Source organism: Oncorhynchus tshawytscha, linkage group LG12 (genome assembly GCF_018296145.1).
Source record: "Oncorhynchus tshawytscha isolate Ot180627B linkage group LG12, Otsh_v2.0, whole genome shotgun sequence".
Lineage (NCBI taxonomy): Eukaryota > Metazoa > Chordata > Actinopteri > Salmoniformes > Salmonidae > Oncorhynchus > Oncorhynchus tshawytscha.
Genome location: NC_056440.1, coordinates 40,072,187 through 40,089,320, shown reverse-complemented (window position 1 = coordinate 40,089,320; position 17,134 = coordinate 40,072,187). Strand labels below are relative to the sequence as shown.

The following is a 17,134-nucleotide window of genomic DNA, read 5'->3' as shown; positions in this document are numbered from 1 at the left end:
GCAGTCTTTATGTAAATACGACCAAGGTGTACATTCCGTTTCAACTTGTGTGTAACGATATAATTACATATAGACACATTATGTAAATAGAGATTTATAGATTCTCTGTGTCGTTTTCATGACAAATGGGGACATTGCACCAAAACCATTGTGTTAACGTGTGTTATTTGTCTAATGTGTCTATTCGTTGTACAACACTTCTGACCATTCTATCTATATCTGTTTGAGATATGCAAGGCAGATAAGTATGGATGTGATATCCATAATGCACCAAGGCCAGGGGGGTGAGGTCAGAGCAAAATGGGGGATATCTGGGAGGCGGGGGTAGGAGGGGAAGGAAAATAAGGTCTGTTTCATCTAGGAGGCAACAAGAGTTTGTGGCTTGGACTATGCTGTAGAGATAGGAGTTTTTCCTGAACACTTGTCCTGACCAGGGGGAGAGAAAAAAACTTTGGCTCCTAGCCCTGAGTTTTTTGTAGGTAGGTCACAACATGGTCAGGAGAAATTCCTCGAGCTAGGGTCACAAAAGGGACAGGGTGAAGAGTGGTTAAGTAGTGGTCAGGGAGTTTGAGCTAGGTGAGTGAGTCTCTGTGGTTATTGGACTCGGAGTCGGAGAGGCGGTTATCGTGGGGGTCTGCGGCGTCGGGGTCGTTGTCGGGTTCATCGCCACTCTCTGCGCTGTAGTCCACCTCCTCCATGAAGGAGTGCTCTTCGTCCTCCAGCACGTACGTACTCGGGCTGCTGCTGGACAACAACACAAACAGTCAGTCCATTATTCTAGGCAGGCTCAATTTAAAAAAAAAATCTAAGTACTTGAAAGCAACAAAAAAAATAGATTTGAACCTGGGTCTGGACAGAAATGAAATATAAATGATTTCAGAAAGGAATTCAGAAAGATAAAACTAGTGACAGGCAATAAAAAGTATACTAACCCAACAAAAAAAATCCCATTAAAACACTAATCGTTTTCTCTTTTTATGCGTCAGTTTAGTGGTTTAATGGTTAAACGTCTGAGGTTTAGTGGTTTTAGTGGTTTTTAATGGTTTTTAATGGTGTGAGGGCTTTGAAAGAGGATCCCATGGAGACAGTGGATGAGGGGGTTCAGATATTGACCCCTGCTCCCCCCCACCCCGCCCCAGAGAGAGGTAAAGTGGATTAGGAGGAGGGTGTGACGGGGTGTAATTGTGTAATGGGCTGGATGGACAGAGTGCTGTCTAGAGAGGAGTGTTAAGATCCCAGAGTGAGAGAGCTTGAGCCATTACAGTCCATTAGAGAAATATTGCAAGGGCCACACTCACTCACTCTGGACTAGCCCCACACACAGCACACAAAGGCCACAGACACACGCAGCATGTGTATGTGCGCACGCGCGCACACACACACACACACACACACACACACACGCACACAATTCCAATCTTCTTATTATTATGATATCATGGGTCTGATGATTAAATATTAAATGATAAAAAGCATAAAATCAGAAAAACTGTTATGATCCTATAGCCAAGCCCCGAGGTCTCTAACCTGGCTGCTTGATGGGTTTCAATAAATAAATACATAAAATATACATGGATAATCAAGACACGAGGAGAAGAGATTTGTTCGAAGGAGCCACATTGACAGGCCATGAGGATGCTAAAGATGATGATAACGAACAATGCAGCTACACTACTGTCCTGAGTGCTGGCCACACTGCAACTGGCAATTCAACTAGTGGATCATGTATGGTTAGAAGGTTGGAGAGTATGAGGGAGGGTGTGTGTGTGTGTGTGTGTGTGTGATTTAATACTATTTTTTATTTCTATTAGTTGTTCGATTTATTTGAAATTCAGTTTAGTTTCAGTTCATTTTTAGGCTTGATTTATTATTTTTTTAAATTTTGTTTCAGTTTGATAAATACTTCCATTTCATTTTTATATTATTTCGTTTCAGTTTTAGAGTTAGGGATAAATGTAGCCTATGCGTGGGAGGCTAGAAGACATTTGTGTGTTGTATGCATAGTTTGTTTTTTGGGGGATGTCACTCCTTGCCACTGGGGGGCAGTAATACATAAGGCCAGGACCATAGACTTGGGTAGACATAACATCTCTGTATCATGATGGCGTCTGTGAGAGCATGGGCAACGCCATTGAGGCCATCTCCGTCTTGAAAGAGTACATTTTCGTTTTCATGACTACAAATCATTGGTTTATCCTTCCCGATGACTCGGCTGTCACGACTCCAACCGGGCCATCAGGCCATGCCAACTGGGTCATTGGGAGGGATCAGCCAATGAAGTCGAAAGTCCCTCCCAGTTGACTAAGTCAAAATGTTGAAAGTCCTCAATGGTGCTGCACATGCTAACAAAGGCTTTTGGCCACTAGAGGACTCCATACAACTCCATGGCCAGGACGTAGGTTTGGTTAGGTTTAAATTATACATCTATCTTAATGTAACTTCAAGGATAAGCGCCTAGACTGGTGCAAGAAAATAGGGTAAATAAAAACAGCTGTGACCACAAGGGTCAGGGCAGATGAAATGTAGTCATTGTTGGAGTGTTTCTGTAAGTTGTTGTTCGTATAAGTTTGTTTTTGGAGTAAAAATTAAAAAATTTAAAAAATATATAAAAAAAGAAATAACTGCAATGACAGCAAAAAGCATGAGCAAATCTATCAGTTCACAGCCAGCCAGTGTGTGTGTGTGTGTGTGTTTCTGTTCAACAGATCAATCATTTGTGGTTCATCTTCAAGAAGACTGCGTTCCAGAGGAGGTTGTCGTTCGGTTTCTCAAGCCTGATGACACGCTGAATATTCGCTCGTCTTGGGATGTAGGGGAAGAAAACAGACCCAGTGCCACAGCTTTGGATAAACAGCCATCCTTGCCTGGCAGAACTGGAGAGGTGACTCTGTAAACATGCCCCCCCTACCTCTTCCAGGTATTTCTGCAGCTCACACAGGCCACTTAATGCCCTGCCAGGTTGACGCTCCAGCTGCACAGTGACCTCAGACACAATCTTCACTGCGAGGAACCTATATTTCTGAAGAACTGTGGTCGAGATGCTTGCTGGATTCAACGTGCTGGCATCGTTCGGGGGTCTGTGCTGCTCCACGGCTGTACTGTCCTATTTGCTGAAGTACAAAAGACTGCATCCCTCATCAGTGGCTCCATTTCTGTTGGCAAAGTGCCAGAGACTTGGGTCCATCAGGCAAGCTGCTGCAGGGGTTGGATGGAAGTTGGCTGCCAGAGGATTCAGTGTGCATGCGAAGTGCTCACACAGTGACTTCAGGAGGACATGTCCCAACTGTTTTGCAACACTAGTTGACTGCAAGTGTGCCTCAAGGTTGAGAAGGCAGAGCACCACATCAGACAGCGACTGGCTGTCAGTTTGAAGATGGTCGGTGTGGATTGCGAACGGCTCCAGCAACTTCACAAGCTGCTCTAGCTTGGCCCAGTCACGCCCCGTGCTCACCCTCGGATTTCATCCCTGTTAGCTAGTGATAACTATTGATAGTGACGCACAAGCTAAGCCTATTTGAAACATCGGCATCTACGGGAAGCATTTACCCACCAGATTCAGAAGATCGAAAACCCCATTCGATTTTTACCCCAAGAAGAAAAAAACTAAAACCTAATTTATGATGAGTTTTATTTTATATTAGTTCGTTTCGCATTCAAAGATAATAGTTTCAGTATAGATTTTCAATGTCAGTTCTTGTTTACTATAATAACCTTGGTGTGTGCATGTGTCTGACCTGGAGACTTTGCAACGTGTCTCGATCAGGTCACTCTCCACGTCCAGAAGGTGGGCGTGGTTCCGCAGCTCCAGGGGCGAGGTCAGTCTCTTCAGCCTTAGCAGAGCCACACAGAACTGGGCTCCCATCTCCTCCAGCTCCCTGGTGCCTATCTGGAGCCCCTGGACACACACATTATTATCACTTACTGTGCAAACACATTGTATATACCAATGCGTGTACACAAGCACACATAATTAACACTACACACGCACAAACACACACAGCAGGTAGCCTAGTGGTTAAAGCGACAAGGTGAAAAATCGGTCAATGTGCCCTTGAGCAAAGGCACTTAACCCTAATTGAGTCAAGGTCACCGTTGATAATGGCTGACCCTGGCCATGACGCCACTCTCCAGGAGAGTTGGGAGATGCAAAAAACACATTCCCAATTTACACATGCTTATGATACAGACCTGTGCATGTGTGAAACAGGCCAACTATAAGCACCAACCTAATTATGATCACACACACTTCTGTCCCACAGGCAGGCTCTGAAGTCTACAGCGGGCTTCCAGTAAAACATCTGTAGCAGAAACACCATTCTGTTGCAGTGTGTTAAGACTCGGAGCAGAACTAAAAAGAGGACACTGGCTTGGCGGGACCATGGGAAATAGAACCTCAACTAAATACGATCCCTGAACATCTGTCCAAACACTTTCCCCCTCCACGTGCATAACTTAGTCAGCAGGGATGGAAGGAGAGGGACCATGCAAAACAGGCAACCCTAGCCTGCCCCTGGGCTCTGCAGATGTTGACATTGGCAACCCCAGTGCTGAGAGGGGGAGAGGAGCTGACAGAGGTTTCTGCACTCACTGGACACTCATAGACCGAACATTAACTCAGTCATCATGGAGTGCGCACACACACACACACTAACAGCTTTGAGTCACTAACAGTATGATTTACAGGACTATGGCTCCCCCTGCTGGTTGTTGGTCCACACACACACACACACACACACACACCACACACACCAGGCTGTATCGACACAAACACACTCTCTAGCACACACACACACACACACCCCCGTTGCATTTGTCATTGCTGGGATACACCCCCACCTTGTATTTGCCCTGGTCACAGCCACAGAGTGTGCTCTCCATGGTGTAGCTCCGCTGAACTCCGATCTCCCTCCACACCACCACACGGGCCGTGGCCTCCTTGGAGCGCTCCACCACAAAGCTGCAGCTGGCCATGCTGAAGGCTGGCGCCATCTGGGACAGGATCTTAGGCAGAGTCTGAGGGAGGGAGAAGGGGAGAAGAGTTTGAGTGCAACACCTATAGACAACAGCCAGTGAGGGCTCGTTTGTGTCGGAGAGAGGATACGCTATGGGTGGATAGGAGATTATCTGAAAGAGATTAAACAGCATTATCATTACACAGGTGCACCTTGTGCTGGGGACAATAAAAGGCCACTCTAAAATGTGCAGTTTTGTCACAACACAATACCACGTCTCAAATTTTGAGGAAACGTACAATTGGCATGTTGACCGCAGGAATGTCCACCAGAGGTGTTTACAGAAAATGTCATGTTAATTTCTCGACCATAAGCCCCCTCCAACGTCGTTTTAGAGAATTGGCAGTACGTCCAACTGTCCTCACGACAGTAGACGACATGTATGGCGTTGTGTGGGCGAGCAGTTTGCTGATATCCACGTTGTGAACAGAGAGCCCCATGATGGCGGTGGGACTATGGTATGGGCAGGATTAAGCTACAGACAGTGAACACAATTGCATTTTATCGATGGCAATTTGAAAGCACAGAGATACCATGACGAGATCCTGAGGTCCATTGTCGTGCCATTCATCCGACGCCATCACCCACCTCATGTTTCAGCATGATAATGCACAGCAGATAATAGAAATGGTGGTCACAAAAGATACTGGCTGGTTTTCTGATCCACGCCCCTACCTTTTCATTTTAAGGTATCTGTGACCAACACATCTGTATTTCCAGTCAGGTGAAATCCATAGATTAGGGCCTAGTGAAGTTATTTCAATTGACTGATTTCCTTACATGAACTTGTAACTCTGTAAAATCAGCTGCGTTTACATTTTTGTTCACTATATGCATGAGTGTACTATGTGTACTGTATGTGTACTGTATGTGTACTGTATGTGTACTGTATGTGTGTCTCTCACCCTGTAGCCAAGGTCCTCGTGTAGCTCACAGGATGTGGCGCTGATGTTGGTCTGCCATACGGTCTCCTTCAAACTACAACCGTACATGAACACGTTCTTCTTCCGGGAGTGACCGTGGTAGTCACAGAACACCTACACACCAGAGGGAGGTAAGGGAGAGGACTCAAGTCACCAACAGTGAAGTGGACGACTGAATTTATGAAGACAGTCGAACTTCGTCAGTCTGGCTCTACCGCCACGACCGTTAGGGGAAAGTGACAAGGTTAAGGTTATGGCTAAGGGTTAGCATGACCGAGTTAGCCACGTGCGACCAGCGGCTGTAAGGGTATCGTGGGCTACGGCACGCATATGGCGGTTACGGTACGGAAGCGTGGTTGGGCTCACCAGTGGCGCCCTCTGGATGGCTGCGAGGTACTGCAGCAGGCTCTTGGTGTGGTAAATGGTAGGATGCAGCTCAGGGCTGGGGCTCTGCCACTGTCGGTTCAGATCCTCCCCACTCAGAGAGCAGCGATGACTGGAGGGAGAAACAGAGTTGTTGTTATATACACGGCCTTCAGAAAGTATTCACACCCTTTGACTTTTTCCACATTTTTGTTGTGTTACAGCCTGAATTTAAAATGGATTTAATTGAGATTTCTTGTCACTGGCCTACACACAATACCCCATATTGTCAATGTTAATTACAAATGAAAAGCTGACATTTTTAAAGTATTCAACCGCTTTGTTATGGCAAGCCTAAATAAGTTTGGGAGTAGAAAATGTGCAAGTCACATAATAAGTTGCATGGACTCATGCTGTGTGCAATAATAGTGTTAAACATTAATTTTTAGTGACTACCTCATCTCTGTACCCCACACATGCAATTATCTGTAAGGTCCCTCGGTCGAGCAGTGAATTTCAAACAAAGATTAAACCACAAAAGACCAGGGAGGTTTTCCAATACCTCACAAAGAAATGCATCTATTGGTAAATAAGAACAAAAACAAAAAGATTACATTGAATATCCCTTTGAGCATGGTGAAGTTACTTATTACACTTTGGATGGTGTATCAATGCACCCAGTCACTACAAAGATACAGGTGTCCTTCCTAACTCAGTTGCTGGAGATGGTGACTAAGACAGTAACAGAGTTTAATGACTGTGATAGGAGAAAACTGAATTCACCTTCAGCAGGAATAATAACCTAAAACACAATGCCAAATCTAAACTGGAGTTGCTTACCAAGAAGACAGTGAATGTTCCTGAGTGGCCGAGTTACAGTTTTGACTTAAATCTGCTTGAAAATCTATGGCAAGACCTGAAAATGGTTAACTAGCAATGATCAACAACCAATTTGACAGAGCGTGAAGAATTTAGAAAATAATAAATGGGCAAATGTTGCACAATCCAGATTTGGAGAGCTCGTAGAGACTTACCCAGAAAGACTCACAGATGTAATCTCTGCCAAAGGTGATTCTAAAATGTCTCAAGGGGTTGAATACTTACCTAATGAAGATAAATTAGTGTCCTATTTTTCTTCTTTTTTTTCTCTCACAAATATTCAAATTTTTCTTCCACTTTGACATAAGATTATTTTGTGTAGATCGTCGACCAAAAATGACAATTCAATCAATTTTAACTCCACTTTGTAACAACAAAACGTGGAAAAGGTCAAGAGGTGTGAATACTTTCTGAAAGCACTGTAGTATTCAGTTTGTATGTGTCCATGCCAAGTATGTGCACACGTGCATACGCACATTCTAGGTGTGTGTGTGTGTATGTGTGTACACTTACTTGCCGTTGACCACTCCGTCAGGGTTGAGCATGGGGACTATCTTGAAGATATAGGCCTCCCTGAGACTGTGTGCCAGGGGGCTGCTACCCATCAGGAACTCCAGGGTGCCCTTCATCACCCAGCTGGCGTTGGTCTCCCCTGGGTGCACTCTCGATGACAGGAACACCAGAGGACGGTTCCCTGGACACACACAAATCACATAAAAATACACTAAGCAACACCCCCAAAAGAAGGATGAGACAGTAATGTGACAGAGACAGTGATATATTTAAGTCATTCCCCACCACAGAAGTCAGTCAGGACTCACTGAACTGGCAGATCTGGTCGTTGCTGGTGGACTCGGGCATGGCGGTGATGGTGAGGAGGGGGCAGCTATTACCACCAAGAGTCTCACACAGGATGTCTTGGCGCATGTAGATCTGAGGGGTCCGCAGCGCCTCCAGCTTCTGAAGGTGCATCTGGGCAGGAACACAGCTAATAAGGAGGCTTTACACAACAGTGGACCTCCGTTGGGCTAGTAGAGTAGTACAGTGCCTTGCAAAAGTATTCACCCCCGTGGCGGTTTTTCCTATTTTTTGCATTACAACCTGTAATTTAAATGGATTATTATTTGGATTTCATGTAATGGACATGCACAAAATAGTTCAAATTGGTGAAGTGAAATGAAAAAAAAACAACTGAAAAGTGGTGCGTGCATATGTATTCACACCTTTTGCAATGAAGCCCCTAAATAAGATATGGTGCAACCAATTACCTTCAGAAGTCACATAATTAGTTAAATAAAGTCCACCTGTGGACAATTAAGTGTCACATGATCTCATATACAGTGCCTATTCGCCCCCTTGAACTTTGCGACCTTTTGCCACATTTCAGGCTTCAAACAAAGATATAAAACTGTATTTTTTGGAAGAATCAACAACAAGTGGGACACAATCATGAAGTGGAACGACATTTAATGGATATTTCAAACTTTTTTAACAAATCAAAAACTGAAAAATTGGGCGTGCAAAATTATTCAGCCCCCTTAAGTTAATACTATGTAGCGCCACCTTTTGCTGCGATTACAGCTGTAAGTCGCTTGGGGTATGTCTCTATCAGTTTTGCACATCGAGAGACTGACATTTTTTCCCATTCCTCCTTGCAAAATAGCTCGAGCTCAATGAGGTTGGATGGAGAGCATTTGTGAACAGCAGTTTTCAGTTCTTTCCACAGATTCTCGATTGGATTCAGGTCTGGACTTTGACTTGGCCATTCTAACACCTGGATATGTTTATTTTTGAACCCTTCCATTGTAGATTTTGCTTTATGTTTTGGATCATTGTCTTGTTGGAAGACAAATCTCCGTCCCAGTCTCAGGTCTTTTGCAGACTCCATCAGGTTTTCTTCCAGAATGGTCCTGTATTTGGCTCCATCCATCTTCCCATCAATTTTAACCATCTTCCCTGTCCCTGCTGAAGAAAAGCAGGCCCAAACCATGATGCTGCCACCACCATGTTTGACAGTGGGGATGGCGTGTTCAGGGTGATGAGCTGTGTTGCTTTTACGCCAAACATAACGTTTTGCATTGTTGCCAAAAAGTTCAATTTTGGTTTCATCTGACCAGAGCACCTTCTTCCACATGTTTGGTGTGTCTCCCAGGTGGCTTGTGGCAAACTTTAAACAACACTTTTTATGGATATCTTTAAGAAATGGCTTTCTTCTTGCCACTCTTCCATAAAGGCCAGATTTGTGCAATATACGACTGATTGTTGTCCTATGGACAGAGTCTCCCACCTCAGCTGTAGATCTCTGCAGTTCATCCAGAGTGATCATGGGCCTCTTGGCTGCATCTCTGATCAGTCTTCTCCTTGTATGAGCTGAAAGTTTAGAGGGACGGCCAGGTCTTGGTAGATTTGCAGTGGTCTGATACTCCTTCCATTTCAATATTATTGCTTGCACAGTGCTCCTTGGGATGTTTAAAGCTTGGGAAATCTTTTTGTATCCAAATCCGGCTTTAAACTTCTTCACAACAGTATCTGGACCTGCCTGGTGTGTTCCTTGTTCTTCATGATGCTCTCTGCGCTTTTAACGGACCTCTGAGACTATCACAGTGCAGGTGCATTTATACGGAGACTTGATTACACACAGGTGGATTGTATTTATCATCATTAGTCATTTAGGTCAACATTGGATCATTCAGAGATCCTCACTGAACTTCTGGAGAGAGTTTGCTGCACTGAAAGTAAAGGGGCTGAATAATTTTGCACACCCAATTTTTCAGTTTTTGATTTGTTAAAAAAGTTTGAAATATCCAATAAATGCCGTTCCACTTCATTATTGTGTCCCATTTGTTGTTGATTCTTCACAAAAAAATACAGTTTTATATCTTTATGTTTGAAGCCTGAAATGTGGCAAAAGGTCGCAAAGTTCAAGGGGGCCGAATACTTTCGCAAGGCACTGTATATATATATATATATATGTATATGCAAATTGCCATCATACAAACAGAGGCAGCAGACTTTGAAAATTAATATTTGTGTCATTCTCAACTTTTGGCCACGTTGTGTGTGTGTGTGTGTGTGTTTGTGTGTGTGTGTGTGTATGTATGTATGTATGTATGTATGTATGTATGTGTATATGTATATATATACACACACACACACACACACACACACACGGCCAAAAGTTGAGAATGGAAAAACTGTTTCACAGTTTTGTGTCAGAGTTTAGTTATCTTTTATACCTGTAGAGTAGGTGTAGAAATATATTACCTTTAGAGTAGAGTAGGTATAGGGCTAGTGATATACACTCATTAGGCAGTTTATTAGGTACACCCATCTAGTACTGGGTCGGACCCCCCTTTGCCTCCTGAACAGCCTGAATTTTTAAGGGCATGGTTTCTACAAGTTGGAAACGTTACACATGGATGTTGGTCCATGCTAACGCGATAGCATCACGCAGTTGCTGCAGATTGGTGGTACACCAGGAAGAATGGATCCATGGACTCATGCTGTTTATGTCAAATCTTGACTCTGCCATCAGCATGACGCAACAGGAACCGGGATTTGTCGGACCAGGCGATGTTTTTCCACTCCCCAATTGTCTGCTCACTGGAGCCGCTACTTCTTGTTTTGAGCTGATAGGAGTGGAACCCGGTGTGGTCGTCTGCTGCAATAGCCCATCCATGACAAGGATCAACGACTTGCGCGTTCCGAGATGCCATTGTTGTACTGTGCTGTTATTTACCTGTTTGTGGCCCGCCTGTTAGCTTGCACGATTCCTGCCATTCTCCTTCGACCTCTCATCAACGAGCTGTTTTTGCCCACAGGCCTGCCCCTGACTGGATGTTTTTTGTTTCTTGCACCATTCCCGGTAATACCTAGAACCGGCGTGCCTGGCATAGACAATCATTCCACGCTCAGAGTCGCTTAGGTCACTCATTTTGCCCATTCTAACGTTCAATCAAACAGTAACTGAATGCATCAATGCCTGTCTGCCTGCTTTATATAGCAAGCTATGGCCACTGAGTATAACAAACATTAGGAACATCTTCCTAATATTGAGTTGGACCCCACCTTTTGCCCTCAGAACAGGCATGGACTCTACAAGGAGTTGAAAGCGTTCCACAGGGATGCTGGCCCATGTTGACTCCAATGCTTCCCACAATTGTGTCAAGTTGACTAGATGTCCTTTAGGTGCCGGACCATTCTTGATACACACAGGAAACGGTTGAGCGTGAAAAATCCAGCAGCATTGCAGTTCTTGACACAAACCGGTGCGCCTGGCACCTACTACCACGTTCAAAGGCACTTAAATATTTTGTCTTGCCTATTCACCCTCTGAATGGCACACATACACAATAAATGTCTCAATTGTCTCAAGGCTTAAAAGTCCTTCTTTAACCCATCTTCTCCCCTTCATCGATAGTCATTTAAATTGATTCAACAAATGACGTCAATAAGAGATCATAGCTTTTACCTGGATTCACCTGGTCAGTCTATGTCATGGAAAGAGCAGGTGTCCTTAATGTTTTGTACACTCAGTGTATAGTACCTTCAGAGTAGAGTAGGTGTAGGGGTAATGGTAAGCGAAGTAGCAGACGTCGTCCTTGTGGTTGAAGGTCATGCTGAACGTCATTGTGTAGTAGGACTTCCCCTTCTGACCGCCTGCCGCTATCGAGCTCCTGGAGAAGTGGTTTCTGGGTAAAAGGAGGTTGAAAATCTCACAAATGCTAGAGAGAATGACAAACAGAAACCAGCGAACAAAGTCACACTCATGACACCAGGACCTACCAAAGTGACCAACAAGTAAGCTATTTGATGGCCCTGTTCAAATACCTACCTTCCTTCCTCGATTGCTTGGGGTAAACACAGATCAGGAAGTTATTGGATAAGAGAAAGCAAGGTTACCTTCCCTATTACAACCAATTTAGATCGGTAGTTACTTCAAAGAACAGGCCCAGACGGAAGGATGCATTTTAGAAGTTTTGGAACGGGGCTCGTTTCTCCTGACAGGTGCACTACTTGTCTGGTGGGCTGTGTCATACCGACTCTTCTCGAGGGGTAAAGTAGGACAATCACACCTACTTGTAGTAACAGATGTCCGTTCCGGTGCGAACCCAACGGGGCCTGCCACTAATGGCCTCCTGAACAGAGTACATCAGCACCTGCATACCTGCAAAACAGTACATGCAGTCAATTTACTAAAGATAGGTTAATTATATACACACACCGCATACTGAATTAGTATTTCTATCTAATTCGCATTTCTAGCTTTGCCACACATCAAAGGCTAAATAAGGCAACAAAAAATGACCAAGGCAGTCAGTCGCTCACCGTAGTTGAACTGGCTGTTGGACTTTTCACAGTTGATGATGTTGAAGCGATAGGGCGCTCCCACGCGCATGCCACTCACCTCAAAGTAGAACCACTGGTGGTAGTGGTTACTGTTGATGTCGGAGTTTAGGACCAAGTCATACTCAAACCTGGAACACACACAGATCACATCAGTTCAACCTTTAGGCAAACCAAAACAGGCCACGGGAGACAAAGTTGAATTTAACAAATACTTGAAAAAATGCATTTATTTTGATGTTGTTCCCAGTTTACGTAACAATGGGACACAATACTCACTTTCTGGCTTGAATAGCCTTCCTCAGGTTGCCAGACTCAAACTGAGAGTTGAACTTCAGAGATTCACCATCATCAATCACCGGGCAACTGAAACAACAGACACCCACACCGTGAGACCAACAGACACCCACACCGTGAGACACAGACACCCACACCAAGTTTCCTGGACTGAAGATGATGACGCTCACCTCTGTATGTCCAAGTCGTAGACCACTTTATCAAGGATGTCATTGGGGTGGATCAGCCTCTCAATGTCCTGGAAGATCTTAGTCCTGTAGGGGGGCAGAGGACTGAGTGACATCATCATCACACAGCGGCAGCAGGGGAGAGCACTAACAGAACACACCAACCCTTCACTTTGACTCCACACTACTTTGAGCCACCCGACTACCGGAAATAAGTCATTTTCAGTGCAAAGAGGTGGCACAAGGAGACATTGAGTGATTTGACTGATTCCAGCTACTGGTCCAGTTCTCTTAATCTCAAACAAGGGGGAGAGGGAGTGCAAAAGAGACACACTGCTGTCGTACCTAGATCAGCGTCTAGGGGTCTCACCTCTGCACGCCATAGACCCTCTCCAGGATGTGTTCTCGGAAGGTGGGCGCAACGTGGCCAAAGTAGTCTGGGTAGGCCACCTCTGAGTACTGTGGCACAGAGCGTGTGCTCTTCACCATCTCCACGTACAGGTCAGGGTCGTGGAGCGGCAGGAGCAACGCCGTGTCCGGCACCTCCAGCACCGCCCCCTCGCCTCCCTCCTCCTCCTCTGCCCATTCCTCTGCTAACGTCTCTTCTGCCCCGCCCCCTTGCTGGGCAGCCACACCCCCAGCCAGCAGGGGAGGTTGTCTATAGTGCCTGTTGACCCCTCCTCCTCCACCCCCTGCCCCGCCCTGAGGCCCAGTCCCCTCCAGGGCCACCCGCTCCATCCCCTGCACAAGCTCCTGCTCTAGCACTGGCTGTGGTCGGACTTGGCTGTGGTCACAGCAGCCATCGTGGTCCTTGGTGATATTGATGGTGTCCAGGGTATGGACTGGGGCCGGGGTGGGGGCTGGGGCCAGAGGAGATGCTTCAGGGTGGGGTTGTTCACCTTTGGCCAGGTGGCACTCCTCCTGGAGGGGGGCAGCAGTTGGGTATTTCGGGGGCAAGGCCTGGGCGGTGGGAACGATGATGGGGCGTTGAGACTTTGGAGCTGCCGGCGTGGCCGTCACACCGCTCTTTGGGTTATCAAAGTTAAATCTCTGCAGACACACAAAGGAGATTGAACTTTAGGACGACAGGCAACTTTCTGACCACTTACCATTGTGGTCCCCTCATGAAAAACACACATCTGTATGTTTTACAGTGTTTCCTCTAGGGTTTTTTCAGCAGCGGTGGCAAAGTTAGCATGGGGAGGCGTGGTAGTGGGCTTGGCCAATGGTGAACATTTTTGAGAACATCGTCTTGGCCGCAGACAATATTCTGCTGTTTTAAAGATAATTTCCTGCAATTCTACACTTTTTGACATGGCTTATGCCTGAGTGACTCAAACAAACTATTATTTTACAACGTAGAAAACAGTAAAAAAAAGAAATAAAAAACCTGGAATGAGTAGGTGTGTCCAAACTTTGGACTGGTACTGTATATATATATATATATATATTTTAAATAATATATTTTGGATTGGCGGCAATGAATATAGGGGAATCACTGGTTTTAAAATGGAATGTTACAATATTGATCAGATTTTTTGATGTTGAAGATTCAACTAAAGACACAAAAGGGTGTCTGTCCTGCATTACCTGGAAATCCTCGGACAGCTCCAGAAAGAATCTCTCATAGATCTTCAGCTCCTCAAACGGCCTGCTATGGGTCTCTTTGGGTCGCAGTTTATTGATGTCCGTTTCTATGTCGTCATTCTGCAAGGGGAGAACACGTCATCAGACACCTAAATAAGCAGGAGCTGGATCCCAGTGGGGAAAAAAAGTGTATTCAAATGTTTTCACTCTAACTTCAGAGAGAAGGTGGACAGGGAGCAACTGTGGTGGTGGTCAGTAGTGGTTGCGGTCACACTGTTGGTCTGGTCACTGCAGTGTCACCTGTCCTGTGGTCATTTTGCGGTCAGTCAAACAAGGTGTGGTTTAAATGAAAAAGGCTGAGGTCGTGGTTCCTGTACCCTGGCGTGGTGGTCCTTATCCTCCTCCTCGTTCTCTGTGTCGTTCTCAGTCTCAACGTCATCGTTATCGTCGCTCTCGTCCACCACGTCATCCACTGGCAACCACACACAGGGACAAAGGCAAGATTGGGCTCAATTCCAGTTCTATTCAGTATTCAGTAAATCTGGGATTCAATGAATCCAGGAAGTAAACTGACATTCTTCTCAGAGAAGCATTGAGGACAATTGAAATTGGAATTATAATTTCAGTTTACAAGATCAAGGCGTAACCGGACTGGTTACAGGGTCTAGGGAGAGTTTCCAAAAAATAGAAACAATTTATTTTATTTTTTATCTTTAACACTAAAATAATCTTAAATCCAATGGTAAATGATCCCAATGCTGCTAAATATGATCTGATTTTAGCAAAACTCAGCCAAGATTGGTTGGTTGGATTGTGCACTAGATGAGAGGAGAGGTGATTGCAGTGTCGTTCCATATCATTTCAGCAAGCCTTGCCCCCCTCCCCACCATTTCAGATTGTTCTGAAATGGTTTCCACAGCAACATATAAGATAAACATTCCTGCAACATTATTTTGTTGAAATATAATTTGATCTCTGAGAAATGAAGCTAATTGACTGCACCCAAATTAGCCCTTTTAATTTACAGGATTCAATAAATATAGTAACCTATAAAACTATCTGGACCAAACTTCCTCCGACCAATGAGCAAAACATGAGGAACCGCCCCCCCAAAAATGTCAAAAGTCACCCATGGATCCTTCACACACCACTCCCACCACAAAGGCCAGTATACAGTGTGACAAAATCCTCTTTCTTGTGCTTTTTGAGGTGGAACGACCCTGCAGGCAACTGTGAGAATAAGCAGACAGAAATGAGATGAGGAGAGAGATAGAGAACATCTGGCATCTTGATTGGGCAGCCGGACACATGGCTTAAAGAGTGAGGTGACATCAATGAACAACAGTCAGTAAGAGTGAAAGTTCTTGAGTTAAGAGTTCCTTAATGTTAGAGGAGACTGTATTCTACTGTGTTAGTAGTGTTATACTAGACTGAGGAGTGTGACTCCGTAGCGGTTAGGCTACTACTTATTGTGACAAGTCTTACCCTATGGGGGCTTTGGTGTAGAACTGGTATATGGGTCTTCCTGAAAGGGACATCTGTGGTGGAGCGTGTGAGTAAACTGTGTGCAGTGACCATTGGGGTGATCTAAGTGGCTCGCAAGCATTGTGAGTATAGTATGCGTGTGAGCCTCACCCCCCAGGGGCTGGTTGTAGAGCTGAGCGACGGGCCCTCCTGCCGGTACGTGAGGCAGCTGGTGGTGGAAGACACTCTTGATGGTGGGCAGAGGGAGGCGGTTCTTGGGGAAGCACTTCCTCATGATAAGGCTGGAGGTGTTGATCAGAGGGTCCAGAGTCCTAACTGGAAGGCACTCCTAACAACACATCACCATCATTACTACTGATCGTCATCCACACCGTCATCAGATTCATAATTTACCATCAGTGTTGGTGTAATGAAAAAGGTGAGACTCGGGGTGAGGGTGTTGTGAGGAGAGAGTTGGGATTAAGTCTAGGTGCATAGACAGAGAGGGGGGGGGGCGAGAAGGGGCTCGAACCCCCGTCGCCAGGAGTATGTTGCGAACTTAGACTGCTACACCAGACTCCGGCACTACTTTTTGGGAGTTTTGTCACCGTACTCACAGTAGAGGTGTTGTAGAGGATCCTCATCCCGTCTGCGTCGATGAAGGCCTTGCGGCCCAGCTTGATGTTGGTGATGTTCTTCAGGCAGCCCAGGACGCCCTTGCGGATCAACATGTGGCGGTGGCGCGTGTCATTGCGGTGCCAGTCCTGGTAGATGTACAGCAGGACGGGCACATGGGCCCGGTCTACCGCCCGCCGGGCATTTGTCTCTGAGGGAGAGAGGGTTGGATGGACGGAGAGGAGGGAGAAAGAGGGATTGGGAGGGTGATGGAGAGAGGAAGGGAAGGATAAAGGGGTGGATAGAGTGAGAGAGCGAGCGGGGGAGGGAGGGAAGGACACACTGGTTGGTAATCGGCACAGACAATAGCACTGTTACTGAAAAACCACAACATTGTCCTTAGACACTGCAGAGAGAGGGCGAAAAAAAAGTACTTACTTGATTTGAGCAAGGCCCCCAGTGTGTCCAGGGATACTCTGTT

General features: G+C 45.6%; 1 protein-coding gene across 3 annotated transcripts in view; it reads right to left on the bottom strand.

The window, feature by feature from the left end:
- Nucleotides 1-285: 285 nt before the first annotated feature.
- Nucleotides 286-17,134, bottom strand: part of LOC112263273 (cytosolic carboxypeptidase 1-like) — a 37,924-nt gene continuing 21,075 nt past the window's right edge. The window contains exons 9-26 of one of the 3 annotated variants that reach the window (XM_042330640.1): nucleotides 17,092-17,129; nucleotides 16,656-16,864; nucleotides 16,210-16,387; nucleotides 14,952-15,046; nucleotides 14,578-14,694; nucleotides 13,358-14,037; nucleotides 12,991-13,092; nucleotides 12,803-12,889; nucleotides 12,506-12,654; nucleotides 12,257-12,344; nucleotides 11,724-11,868; nucleotides 7,999-8,149; nucleotides 7,691-7,871; nucleotides 6,302-6,431; nucleotides 5,918-6,049; nucleotides 4,837-5,013; nucleotides 3,735-3,895; nucleotides 286-744 (exon numbers count right to left, since the gene is read on the bottom strand). In XM_042330640.1, the coding sequence (XP_042186574.1) occupies nucleotides 573-744; nucleotides 3,735-3,895; nucleotides 4,837-5,013; nucleotides 5,918-6,049; nucleotides 6,302-6,431; nucleotides 7,691-7,871; nucleotides 7,999-8,149; nucleotides 11,724-11,868; nucleotides 12,257-12,344; nucleotides 12,506-12,654; nucleotides 12,803-12,889; nucleotides 12,991-13,092; nucleotides 13,358-14,037; nucleotides 14,578-14,694; nucleotides 14,952-15,046; nucleotides 16,210-16,387; nucleotides 16,656-16,864; nucleotides 17,092-17,129 (2,992 nt within the window). In that variant the 3' untranslated portion in view covers nucleotides 286-572. The remainder of the gene's footprint in view (nucleotides 745-3,734; nucleotides 3,896-4,836; nucleotides 5,014-5,917; nucleotides 6,050-6,301; nucleotides 6,432-7,690; nucleotides 7,872-7,998; nucleotides 8,150-11,723; nucleotides 11,869-12,256; nucleotides 12,345-12,505; nucleotides 12,655-12,802; nucleotides 12,890-12,990; nucleotides 13,093-13,357; nucleotides 14,038-14,577; nucleotides 14,695-14,951; nucleotides 15,047-16,209; nucleotides 16,388-16,655; nucleotides 16,865-17,091; nucleotides 17,130-17,134) is intronic. The other 2 variants (XM_042330642.1, XM_042330641.1) reach the window with 2 other exon arrangements.